The sequence below is a fragment of the Spea bombifrons genome, chromosome 6, assembly GCF_027358695.1.
Source record: "Spea bombifrons isolate aSpeBom1 chromosome 6, aSpeBom1.2.pri, whole genome shotgun sequence".
In the NCBI taxonomy this organism is placed as follows: Eukaryota; Metazoa; Chordata; class Amphibia; order Anura; family Pelobatidae; genus Spea; species Spea bombifrons.
Window position 1 is genome coordinate 29,611,959 of NC_071092.1, and position 12,692 is coordinate 29,624,650.

General features: G+C 37.2%; 1 protein-coding gene and 1 long non-coding RNA gene across 10 annotated transcripts in view; one reads left to right on the forward strand and one right to left on the reverse strand.

Annotated features, from left to right (window-relative positions):
• COL11A1 (collagen type XI alpha 1 chain) overlaps positions 1 to 9,336 on the forward strand; it is an 85,227-nt gene extending 75,891 nt beyond the window's left edge. For all 6 annotated transcript variants that reach the window (XM_053468816.1, XM_053468815.1, XM_053468817.1 and 3 more), the window contains 10 exons: positions 609 to 662; positions 1,278 to 1,385; positions 1,670 to 1,723; positions 2,073 to 2,108; positions 2,433 to 2,486; positions 2,681 to 2,930; positions 3,426 to 3,538; positions 4,117 to 4,185; positions 4,691 to 4,924; positions 7,512 to 9,336. In XM_053468816.1, the coding sequence (XP_053324791.1) occupies positions 609 to 662; positions 1,278 to 1,385; positions 1,670 to 1,723; positions 2,073 to 2,108; positions 2,433 to 2,486; positions 2,681 to 2,930; positions 3,426 to 3,538; positions 4,117 to 4,185; positions 4,691 to 4,924; positions 7,512 to 7,658 (1,119 nt within the window). In that variant the 3' untranslated portion in view covers positions 7,659 to 9,336. The remainder of the gene's footprint in view (positions 1 to 608; positions 663 to 1,277; positions 1,386 to 1,669; positions 1,724 to 2,072; positions 2,109 to 2,432; positions 2,487 to 2,680; positions 2,931 to 3,425; positions 3,539 to 4,116; positions 4,186 to 4,690; positions 4,925 to 7,511) is intronic.
• Positions 1 to 12,692, reverse strand: part of LOC128499871 (uncharacterized) — a 374,046-nt gene that overhangs the window by 17,156 nt on the left and 344,198 nt on the right. The gene's annotated exons all lie outside the window — the stretch shown is intronic.

The window sequence follows — 12,692 nt, forward strand, 5'->3', positions numbered from 1 at the left end:
ATATTACTTTTATATATACTTACTTATATTACCGTGGGAATGATAACACAATCTTGCTACCATGATGTATTAAAATGCTTATTTACACGCAAGCCAGCATCTGACCAGATCGTCAAGACTTCAGTACCCATACCAACCACGCATTGTTACCACGGAGTTAGCGTTTACCTGATGTTGGGAAATTGATTATGTTTCTATGATAATTTTCCTTTAATTTTGAGATAATGAACATAATTATTTCTATTATGAACATAAAAAGAGCACCACTTGTCATTGTGTCCTTCACCCTTTGTCCAACTCACATTTATTAGGAGAACACTTAGAAGGACAGAGCAATAAAATATAGGCACTTTCCCTGTGAACAGCACTGCTTAACATACATTATGTCATTAACGTACGTGTCCGCAAAGGAAAATTCCATACACAGCTTTAGATTTATCGCAGGATCCTGGAACAATTGACTGCATTACATTAGAGGCTGGTGTTGGTTACCCTCTAGAAATTCAAAGCACTGCAGATTTTACGTGAATTTATAGTAAGAGAACATTCTGTTGATTTCTGGGATATTAAAGGCGTATATCTTAATTCTAAATGTCTCTTTCATTCAGGGACCTCCTGGCTTGCCAGGTCTGAAAGGAGATCCTGGTACTAAGGGTGAAAAGGTAATGTACTTGTGGGATTTGAAACAACAGCTGCCTTGTCCACTACTGATCTGCATGTAGGAAGAAAATGTAATGTTTTATTAGGGTAATATTTGGTAAAATGCAACTGAAATTGGGTTTGTAGGAGCGGTGTGAGTGTTTATAGGGAGAGGGAGCCTGGAGTCATTGGAGATGTTATATACAGCAGTAGATGGATTTATGGCACATTTGTTAGTGATCTGGGTCGCCATATTAATCATAGTCTAACAAATGCAAGCCCAAATATGAATTGTGATTTTGTGAGGTTATTTTTTATTGTGATAGCAATATGAAAAACAATAGGTTCGGTAGTAGGAGCATTGTTATGAACACTCTTTGAAAGATAGGAATAGTTATTGAAAAGGCATTATGGATTTTTATCCAGGATTTATACTGAGCTATAGGGAGTTTTTAAATTCAAGGAATACTGACGTCATGGTCTAATGGAAGAGTTACAAGAAGTACAGTAATAAAAGAAGTTATAAGTAAATGATCATTTAACTAGAACAGTCTTACAGGAAACATGCTGCAGTGAATATATTATTATGGGGATGTCAGCGTCCTTGGTGTTAACTTCTGTGTCTTTCTGGTTTATAGGGACATCCAGGTCTGATCGGTCTAATTGGTCCCCCTGGAGAGCAGGGTGAAAAGGGAGACAGAGGACTTCCAGGCCCACAAGGTTCTGCTGGACCCAAGGGAGACGGCGTAAGGATTAAGTTCTTATAACACATATATGTTTTTTTTCTTTTTGTGAGTTCATGTGGAGAACAGAAGATCCCTCTTCCTTTTGTGATAGCGGAATGCTTCACATGTTTCTGGCACATGATAATGTGTTACAGGCAATATCCCAAAAACACAGACGTGGCACATTCTGTTCAGGTGTCCATGTGGATGTCTGATACTTGGAATGGCGATCACCTTTGTTTTTAACAGCTGTTAGTATCTAGGTCTTTTCTATGTTCTGATGGTTATCATTGTCTTTTCTCTAGGGTGTTAATGGCCCTGCTGGTCCTTCCGGCCCCCCTGGACCTCCTGGTCTACCTGTAAGTATATTAACATTGTTCTATACACTATGCATGCATCAGTGAGTTGAAGTTCAGTTTGTAAAGTTTTCAAAAACATGTTTGTATTAGGAGACATATAGCTGAGTAGTATAAGTATAACTACAATAAGGAAGCTACTTTTTGTGGCACAGAAAGATATAAATTGTACATTCCACTAATTGGCATTAGCATGGGAAATCAGTATGTCTGTCCATAGAGTGACAATTACTAGCCACTAGTAACTATTATGTATAACTGTATAAGGGAGGTGGTCTTGCCAAAAGAATGCCATCTCCTGCCTTGTCGTTTTCAACAATAACAGTGAGATTTACCCATTGTTCATTTGTAGGGTCCTCAAGGTCCTAAAGGTTCAAAGGGATCATCAGTAAGTATTCTGCGTCTATGTCCTTTTTTAATGTATTGCTTCCCTGTGTCCTAAATCTTTCCACTCCATCCAGCATCCCAAAACTATGACCCTTCCATCTTTGTATGTTGTTCATGCTGTTTCATCACCCTTCCAGCTACATTCTTTACTACTGTATCTTTGGTTCTATGTTACACACATCAGATTTCTCAATATTTCTTCCTCAAAACCATTATGTCTCAATGATCCCTTAACTTCTATATTGTTTAACATTTCTGTTATTAAAGTTGTTCTGGGTTTTTACTAATGTTATATTAATTTGTGAATTCCGTTTCCTTTTTGTAGGGTCTAGCTGGTCAGAAGGGAGACAGCGGAGTGCCTGGACCCCCTGGTCCACCAGTAAGTACTCAATAATTATAAATGGTTTATGGAAACACACAAACTTAATCTGGAGTAAAATACAATTATATTGTAAATCTGATTTATACACCCTTTTAGTAAGATGTTAAAATAAGATATAGGCAAATAGTTTTGGAGATAATGACTTAACCTCTCAGTAGTCATGTACCATCCTAACTTGCTTGTTTTATCAGGGTCCCCCTGGAGAAATCATTCAGCCACTGCCCATCCAGACACCAAAGAAGACCCGCAGATCCTCAGATGACATGATGGCAGATGCTGGAGACAACATTTTAGAATACACTGACGGAATGGAGGAGATCTTTGGATCTCTCAATTCTCTGAAGCAGGACATTGAGCGCATGAAGTATCCCATGGGAACTCAAAACAACCCAGCTAGGACATGCAAGGACCTACAGCTCTGCCACCCAGAGTTCCCTGATGGTAAGGACAACATATCTTTTTGTACTAAGGAACGCAGAAGTTATAATCTGAACTGAAAAATTGTGGACCCTTCTATTTTAGTTCAACAAACACCTTGTCTAGCACTGAAATGCTTTGCAATCACAAAATGACCAAACTCTCAATTTTCTTATCTCCGCTAACATTACACATCCAGTTTATGTTTTGAAAATTATCACTTGGGGGTCAGTGCATAGAGTACTCATTATGCCAATTTATAAAATAATCCCCATCCTGAGGCCCAAAAACTAGACAAAAACAAGAATTTGCACTTAGCTACAGTGCCACCTATGCAAGTGATATTATTCTATATGTTATCTGACCTCTGGAAATGAAGGCTTTAGGATCATAACTAGTTCCATACCTAGGATATATACAGGATCGAAGCAAGTTAAACGATTGTGGATTTCTTTCTCTCTATGGCTTTAACTTTAGTGAAAAGGTCTGATAACCTGCCTCTTTTTCTTTTTCCTCCAGGTGAATATTGGATCGATCCAAACCAGGGATGCTCTGGAGACTCATTCAAAGTCTTCTGTAACTTCACCGCTGGAGGGGAAACCTGTATTTATGCAGACAAAAAATCTGAAGGAGTGAGTGAGACAGACCTTATGTTACCTGAATGGTTTTCAGCGGGCTAATGGAATCAATGTGCCTCGCATGTGGTGTCTGATCTGACATAGGGTTGTAAGGAAGACCTTCTGTTTGGGGGCAGTTATTATTTCTGTAAAGAATTAGGCACCGTGATTTAGAAAAGCGGGATAGCAATAACATCATTGTGTTATGTGTTAGATGTATATGTCGTTTTTATCAGCAAATCATTTGTTAATGTTTGGATGTGGTTGGAATAAGTATCACAGCTGACAACCCTTGTTATTTATTTACTGATCATAACCTGCTCACAACTGAATGCACTTTTAACATTATGTGCAGCACTGTTTGGGATAGATAATGAAACAGCACCTAATGTTTCTCCAGTTTATGGGAAAATGCATTACAGAGTATGACCGTGTATATTTATCAGACCTAAGATCTGTTGAAATAGCCAGACACATGCGTATATGGAAAAGACATCCACAGCAGCATCACTATATCGGAATATCATATATGTGCTTTATTCTGGAACAGGCGTTCATTAACTCCTTGTCTCTTGTGCTCTTATTCAAAACAGGTCCGGATTTCTTCCTGGCCCAAAGAAACACCAGGCTCCTGGTTCAGTGAATTCAAGAGAGGCAAGCTGGTACGTCAAAAGAACAGCACACATTTTCTCAAACAGGACACATTTTCTTACTTGTCCACCAGTTAGATATTAATTGGCACCCATTCAAACCAGTAGGTGAGCTGTATGACTCTAGTTATTTTAGCCATCCTTGTAGTTCACTCTTGTCCTGCCGCAAGATGCTGCTTCCATGAATAGTGACAGCTGATGAACCCTAGCCTGACTTGCACCGTTGGGTGGTAATATTAAGGGACTCGAGGGGAAAAGGGTGTTGATGGCTGTCCTATTCTTAGTACTTTATAGAAAATGTAAGATATGATTGTAGGAAAGAAATAAATGTTGTGGGGAGGGCAATAACATATTCACGCAATTTATTAATATCTCTTCCAACAAATTCCAACTTAACATGTTTATACATTTCCAAGCTGTAAGTATGAATAATCATTTCTTACAATGTATTCACCATGCCGTATAATAATACAAAGTATCAACACAGTCATTTGGAACAATCTTGTATTTTCACCAGCTTTCTTATGTGGACGTGGAGGGTAACTCAATCAATCAGGTACAGATGACCTTCTTGAAACTGCTCAGTGCATCCGCTCGGCAAAACTTCACTTACAGCTGTCACCAGTCAGTGGCTTGGCACGATGCTGTGACCGACAGTTATGACAAGGCCTTGAGGTTCCTTGGATCTAATGATGAAGAAATTTCCTACGACAACAGCCCGTACATCAGAGCAATTCACGATGGCTGTGCAGTAAGTGTATAATAATATGATAAATAAGTCAACAACACAACAAGAATGTATATTCCATGCAATGACAAAAAATGGCACACCAACATGTTTCCCTACTGTTACTGAGAATATTAAGATTATATATGATTTTAATCCTGAAATTCATAGATCATAAAGAAAAAAACACTATATATTTCGTCTTGAGGCGCTGGATTAATCTATTCTCATTCCTCAACTGGAGAATGTTTTCCAGACTGATACACACACATATCCCAGCTGTGAGTTAGGCAAGCTAATTACTTCTGTTTGACTTTTCTGGTTTAATTAGTTCCAAAATCAGTAAAAAAATATTATGGCAAGCATGAAGCAATTAGAGATCTGTACCGATATAGCCATATTCATGACTACTTCGAATGTGTTTACCGATACATTTTCACAATCAACAACAAAGCTGATAGCATTCATAGAGAGGACCTTTCTCAAGGAGCCAAGATATGTTGGCATCATAGAGTGACAGAGCAAGGATCAAGAATGAGCAGACCTATGTGTTGGAGAAATAGTACATGCAAAGTACTGTACTGTAAGTATGGTCATTGTAGTTCAGTGTTTTATCTTCAGGTCGCCAAGTAAGACAACGGCCTATTAGTGTTCCCAGGAAATATTCTGAATAAGGCAAAGTTTCATTAGACTAATAACACCTGGGGAGGGTTTGTTCATTCAGCAGTACGAGGAATGAAGCTTCTAATTCTGCACTTAGTTTCAAAATGTTAGTCTCAGCGGGTAGGTAGAACAGCGCCTTTAAACTGATTTTGTCTGTATGTATCATGAAATGCCGGACCAATGGATTTCCTGAAGTTTTTTCTATTCTAGTTTGTGGAAGAATTGTTATTCTATTACTAGAGTACAATTTTCTCTGGTAATTGAATATACCCCAATATTTTAGTGGAAATAAGATGGAGATAATGCACAATACAATAATCCACAAACCAACAGAGACATAAGTATTCTGTAATCTAATATGTAGTCATAGGGAATTTGCATATCATGCGGGGTAAAGGATTACCAGGGATTATTTCAAATGTTAAAACCACTGAAAGAAAGACGAGGACATTTTTCGGGAAAAGTCAAATATATGCAATACTTTGGCATGCTTTGCTTAGCATGTATTAGATAAAATGGATTTTTGTTTTCCTTCTTTCCTTCCAGTTCTTTACTTCTTAATTCATTATAATATAGACTGTTAAATATGTAATCTTTAAATAACTGAACATCAATAGCCTGCATTCTTTTTTCATGAGACCAGATGCCTCGCCATAAAAAAATTAAAAGACATATCATAAAAGTGGAAGAAAAGTATTTTGCAGGAGTTGTTGCGTTTTATCTGTTTTTGCTTTGGCTTGAAATTCTTTACTAATAGACTGCAAAAACATCATTTGGCAATCACAAATGCAAAAATAAAGGGCCATAAACTATTTTACAGGGTCTATTATTAAACAATGGTATGGCAATTTATGCCCAAATGTGCCTGTAGTAGCTAATATGAGACTAATAATGGCATTACTGCTTTATGTGTCGAGGCGCTGCATCTGCTTTATAATCGTATAATAAGCGTTTAGCAGTGCGGAGCTGTGCTTTTCTACCGCTTTCCACTGACAGCAGCATAAAGATTGACCAGTCCATTGAGAATGTCCTTTTTTAAAGAAACATTCTTCACAAACATACCTTAAATTTAAAGGCACCCCTGTTGATATGTGGTCTTTAATAAATTAAAATTAAGTAAGAAATATAATTATAATAAAAATAAGATAAACACTGTGTATCTCTCTGTGGGACTCACCACTTTTCTAAAACTTGAAGACAAGAATGAAAAGCATTCTGTCAATGCTCAAATAAGAGACACCATAGCCATGCTATGTACTTGGATGCATGTGATAGCTGAGTGGTCACTTTAACAGTTTAACAGAATTGCTGTTTAGACCCCCCACCCCCGCACACATGCATAGAAAGAAGCCCCATTGACTTCAATAGACCTGCTTCTCTGATTCCGATTGGCTGCTTCAAGCAGTCAGCAGCAGTGCGAAAAACAGGCTTTTAGAGGGGAACTGTGCACTGCTGCTCTGGAACGGCAGCTTCTCTGTAATTTTTTTTACAGGTTGAAAAATGCATATCAAAGTTCTTACAAAGTACTTTAACATACATTCTTCATTGGTGAGGCTACACACCTCCCTTTAAGGTTTCTTATATCTTGTATTAATTTATCTGTGCACTAGAGGTTAGGAGAGCACCGACAGGTAGTCAAAAGTCTATATTTCAGGCAGGGTAATAATTCTAGGAGAACCCTCACAGCTCAAACTTCTGATATTGATGTTTAGTGAGAAAGAAAAAAACCTATCACTAAGTAAGTGTTTCCAATAAAGCTCTTTAGATATTTTACATTCAGTAGGTCGAGTCTGACTTTGCTGTCACTTGAAGATGGACCCAGAAACCAGAAATAGTAATGATGCTAGACACTTATAAGTTGTCGATATTTCCCATATCCAGCTGTAATACTTTTTTTGTTGTTATTGTGTAATACTGCAGACTAAAATTCATATTCCCTCTCTTCCAGCTGAGGAAAGGCTATGCACGGACTGTCCTTGAAATCAACACCCTGAAGATAGACCAACTGCCTATTGCAGATGTGATGATCAGTGACTTTGGGGACCAGAATCAAAAGTTTGGATTTGAGGTTGGGCCAACCTGTTTCTTAGGTTGAGACCCCCACACGGACGAGCAGCTTAAAAATAATAAAAAAAAGTGTAAAAAAAAATATTTTTTTTTCTAAAAGAAAAACGTCAGGCTTGGGAATACCTCGAAAGACGTGTAGGCCACATGCAAGTTTTGAATATGGATGGTGCATAGGGGAAGAAAACAGACATAGAGTTACCTAGGCAGAATCACATGACTTAAACAGAGAAAGCATTTGTCAAAAAAATATGAAGGACTTAGATGCAATACTGTAGGGCCTGATGTGCCTTCTTTCCTTGTGAAACTTTTTGGTGCTGGAAAAATATGCAAAGCAAGCTTCGTCCATCATAGGTGCTATTAAATTCTTGTGAATGGATCTACCAGATATATTCCATATATTACATTTCTTTGTACCTAACTTAATGCTTGCATGTCCTTTTTCCAAAACTTGCATGTGACTAAGGTTTGAGCCTTATTCATAACATCATTGAAACATGGAAGGTTCCCCACTGTGTGAAATGGATACAGTGTCTGTATTGTGCAAAATAATGTAATTCCCATGGACCGACCCCCATTTTTCTCACTCCAAATAAAGTCCCTTTGTATATATTGATGTGGAAGACCTCTCTTATTTGCTGTTGCTAAACAAATGAAAATATATATATATATTTACAGTATCTATATATAATTAAGCCTCAGGTTGCCAAACTGGAAAGCAAAGTAGGTAAATTGTCTAAATTACCAATTTTTCTGTGCTAGGTTTTTGAAAAATGATGCCATTTTGGTGCAATATTTGATGGTGCTAATACCTCATTCCAGGATGTCATGACATGCATGTATATACCTAAAATAACTTCTTTTTTTTAATTATTATTTGTGGTCGGGGAAATATGTATTAAAAAGAATATTTCTGTATTAGATGTTTGTCAATTCTGTGTAAAATCGATGGTAAAAACGTGAATTTATTTTAATTTCTGTATCATTGAGGTTTGTGCATCTTCAAATCACATAATATTAAATTGGACTCAAAACAGATCTTTATGTATTTGTTCGGTGTTTACTGATACTTTTAAGAGTGGTTGTATTATATCCGTGTTTTTAAGAACGCAGATATAATTGAGAAGCGCTAGGCCCTTCTAGTTTTATCAAGATATACTTCTACATGTTTTGTACGTCTGTGCATTTGTGTGTAAACCATTTTATGGCATCAATATTTATACATAATAAAATGTTTTACATGGATCCATGCACACAAATAAACCAACATGTTTAGGTCATGTGATTCTACCTGGTTAAAAGGGACTGGTAATTAAACAGGTAAGATGATTTGTCTACCAAACTTTTTTAATTCGGATTTAAAATTTCATCTGGTTTTCCTCCCCTTTCTGGAAATAAAGCTGGAAATAAAGATACTTTAATAAAATAAAATAAAAATAAATCTCTTTTGTAATTATTTTCATAATATATGTAAGACTTGAAAATTGTGTGTTACTCTTTCATAAATAAACTGTTAAATTAATTGGTCTCAGATCCCACTAGTTCATTTTCCCAGTGACATTTCATTAACAGAGAAGAGGATTAAAAGTTGTCTTTCTTTTGCTGTCGAAGGTCCGTCTTGTCTTATTTTCTCGCCTTTCCTCAAAGTTTGTCAGCGCGAAGAAGATATGAGGATTTTATCAATAAATTCACATCCTGTTTACATTAAACGTCTTTTTTGTTTATTTCTAAATGATCACATAAAATATTAACTCAACTTGTATTCCTATTACTAGGTTTGTCATTAGCAAACTCTATTCTATGGTCAAAACCAAGTTAGCCATCTGCTACGCAATGCGGCCTGTTTAGATGGCCACAATAATTCCAGAGAGCACTAAATGCCACAAAATTCCATGTTTATGTGTGTAATATGATATACTATTATAAAATGTCGGTGTTTCAGCCATACCAATTGCTGACAAATCTATAAAATCAAGTACATAGGTAGAAATGCCGTCTTCCTAGGCAAACATTTGTTTTTTTGAAATTTCTGCCCTGCTAGATTTGCCCCGGTCTGCTGTGAGTGCTCTTATTGTGAAGAGGAAGCACTCAGCCACTACATGGTAGACCACTTACACTCACAGAGCCCGGCTGCTGATTGCTGAAGCTCATTGCTTGTAAAAATCACCTGTCCTCTGTAGCATCACTCACTACACTGTTCTGAAATGGGTTTTCAAGCGAAAGATCGCTATGTGCATTGACAAGCAAGAGCTGGTGTAAAGCAGACCGTCCATGAACGCTGGAGGAGTGGAAACATGTTCTCTGGAGTGATAAATCTGGAAGTTTGATGGACAAATCTGGGTTTCCCGGATGCCAGGAGAAGACTACCTACCTGGTGGAGGAGGGATCCTTAACCTGACTGAAAAACTTTACTGTAGAGTCATGGTAATTGGGCAAGGGATCAGTGTTTATGTAGGTAGTATAACATTGTCTTACCGCCAGAATATTAAGTTATCATTGGAATCTCCAGTGAGGTCTTCCGATTTAGATTACACAGACAACTAACATCAGGGAGAGCAGCTCATCTAGCGTAGAGGGGATCCAGAAGGAAGGGAAGCCAAGGCAGGTTGTTGTGTTAGGGTATTGTATTATTAAGATGGACAGGGTAATGTCTACAATGTCTACAAATGCTCGCAGTTTAGGGAATAAGATCCATGAACTTGTAACAGTTGTGGCAACTGAGAACGTTGATATAGTGGCTGTTACTGAGACATGCTATAATGAGAAAAATGACTGGGACATATCAATACCGGGGTACTCTTTGTATAGAAAAGACAAAGGGGGCAAGAAAGGGGGAGAGGTGGCCCTTTATGTGAAAGATAACATAAAATCTAACTTAACACAAGTAAGTTAGGAGAATATAGAGTCAGTTTGTGTTACATTACAATTTGATAAAGGTATAGTAACTCTTGTAGGTGTGATTTATAGACCCCTGGACAAGTAGGGGAGCTAGGTAATCTACTAATTGAGGAAATGGCTAAAATAACAGTGAAGGGGAAGTTATAATCATGGGTGACATTTACCTTCCTCATGTGAACTTGAAAAACAAAGTAGCTGGTTGTGCCCGGAGTGTGGATATTCTAAACTCCCTACTGGGATTATCTTTAAAATAAGTAGTTGAGGAGCCAACTCGTAAAGAGGCCATATTAGATTTAGTTCACAAATGGAGATTACTCCATTTTACTCCATATTACTGCAGGTAAAAGTTTGGGATCTAGTGATCATCAGTCTGTGTGGTTTAATATATGAACAGAGTCATTATCAGATTTGGGCCATTTAAATAGACTCCAGGGGGAATGGCATTATTTAAATGTTGAATTATTACGTTTCTGCAGAGAGATGGTGTTGGCTGGTATGTTATTAGTTCATTGTTCTCTTTTAGTCAGACTGCAAGCATGGTGATTAGTTCTGTAGTCCAAACAATGTTGAAAAGCCACCAAACTAAACATTATGCTAACTCTGGTCGTGTAGTGGCCAGACATTTTAACATGGATCAAGTCACTTGTTCTGTGGTAAATTCACAATCCACATTCCGACCAAATAATAAACAAATGTGGGGAAAATAATCTGGTTTCAGGCTTAAATGAACTGCATATGTGCTTATTCATAACCAGTACACAAACATTCAATCTGAAATTATGATAAAAGATAGCAAATAATAAAATGTGATGTAGCACATTAAGAATGCCATCGTAAATAAAACTAAATTAAGTATATTTATAAAATGGGTAATTTACTAAAGAAAATAACCGTAAAGAAAACCTTTAATATTTAATATTAACCTTTAACATTTCTATGGTTAAAGTTTAGATTTTTAAGCTAATATTACTTTATACGAGGTACAGCAAGTTATGCATGCAGACTTTAGGCTATAGGGTCAGAAGGCTTGTCTCCAAAGAGCTTACAATCTAAGGGTTTTTCAAGGGATTTTTCTATGCTCTCTTAAATGGATATAGGCATAGGTTCGGCTACAATGAATGGTGCAATATCAAACTAATTCCCTTCATCAGATATAGTAATTCTTGAGTAAAGGTCTTTTAATAATCACTGTAGGTATTCAAAAAACACTTGTCAATAGGCATCAGAAGTTAAAACCATGAAATGTAAGAATTAGTTATTATATAAATGAAATATAGTAAAACAATTGACCATCTAGGTTTATTCACATTTTTTAAATTTTGTTTTATTGCTAGCAGGCATGGAACGGAAGTAGCTTTGATGGCCTGAAGAGGCTTAAACTCTGAGAGAGAGACTGGTCCATATTGGGAGATAATAAATTAGTTCTGTTGAAGGACGTTTTATTCCTTCATCTTACATGCCGAGCCCTGCGTCATTAGAGACACAAATCTCAAGCCTTCTGCTCCACCGTGTATCAGCTTATTCCTGTAGGATGAGATGTGTAGGTAAGTGGAATGGTGCTACAATTTCAGTTTTAGTGGCGGTGGGAAAAATTAAAATGACTAGACGTTGATGATTTAGAAGGATATGATAAAAATGGATGGGGAAGGATTTTACATCCTATTTATAAAATGAACATGAAGGCTGAGGGGTGAGAAACATTGTTTCATGAGCAGGGCCGTTCAGGTGCCATGTGCGGACTACTTCTCTGGGCCTCTCTCGACAAAAAAGAAAGGGAAAAAAGTGCAGACTTCCCTCCTTCTGACAGTACCGTGACTTTGAAAGTTCCTACCTGTACAGAGTCCCTTTGTCCCCTCATTCACTAAGCCACATCACTCTTTTCCTCCCCCCTGTAGTTCAGGTATAGATCAAATAAACAACACATGTAAACAACACTTGCTTGTATAAGACATACAAATCCTATATGTGCAGGTATACAATAATAATGTATGGAAATATAGCATTGCAAGTATAGTCCAACAGAATAACATATAAACCCAGCTTTGCAGGTATAGATCAACTAGGGATCACATGTAAACTCAGCACTGAAGGTATAGATATAAAAAAAAACGCATGGAAAGCCCTAAATTACAGGAATAGATCACAGGTTGCATACCCCAAAGGCCAG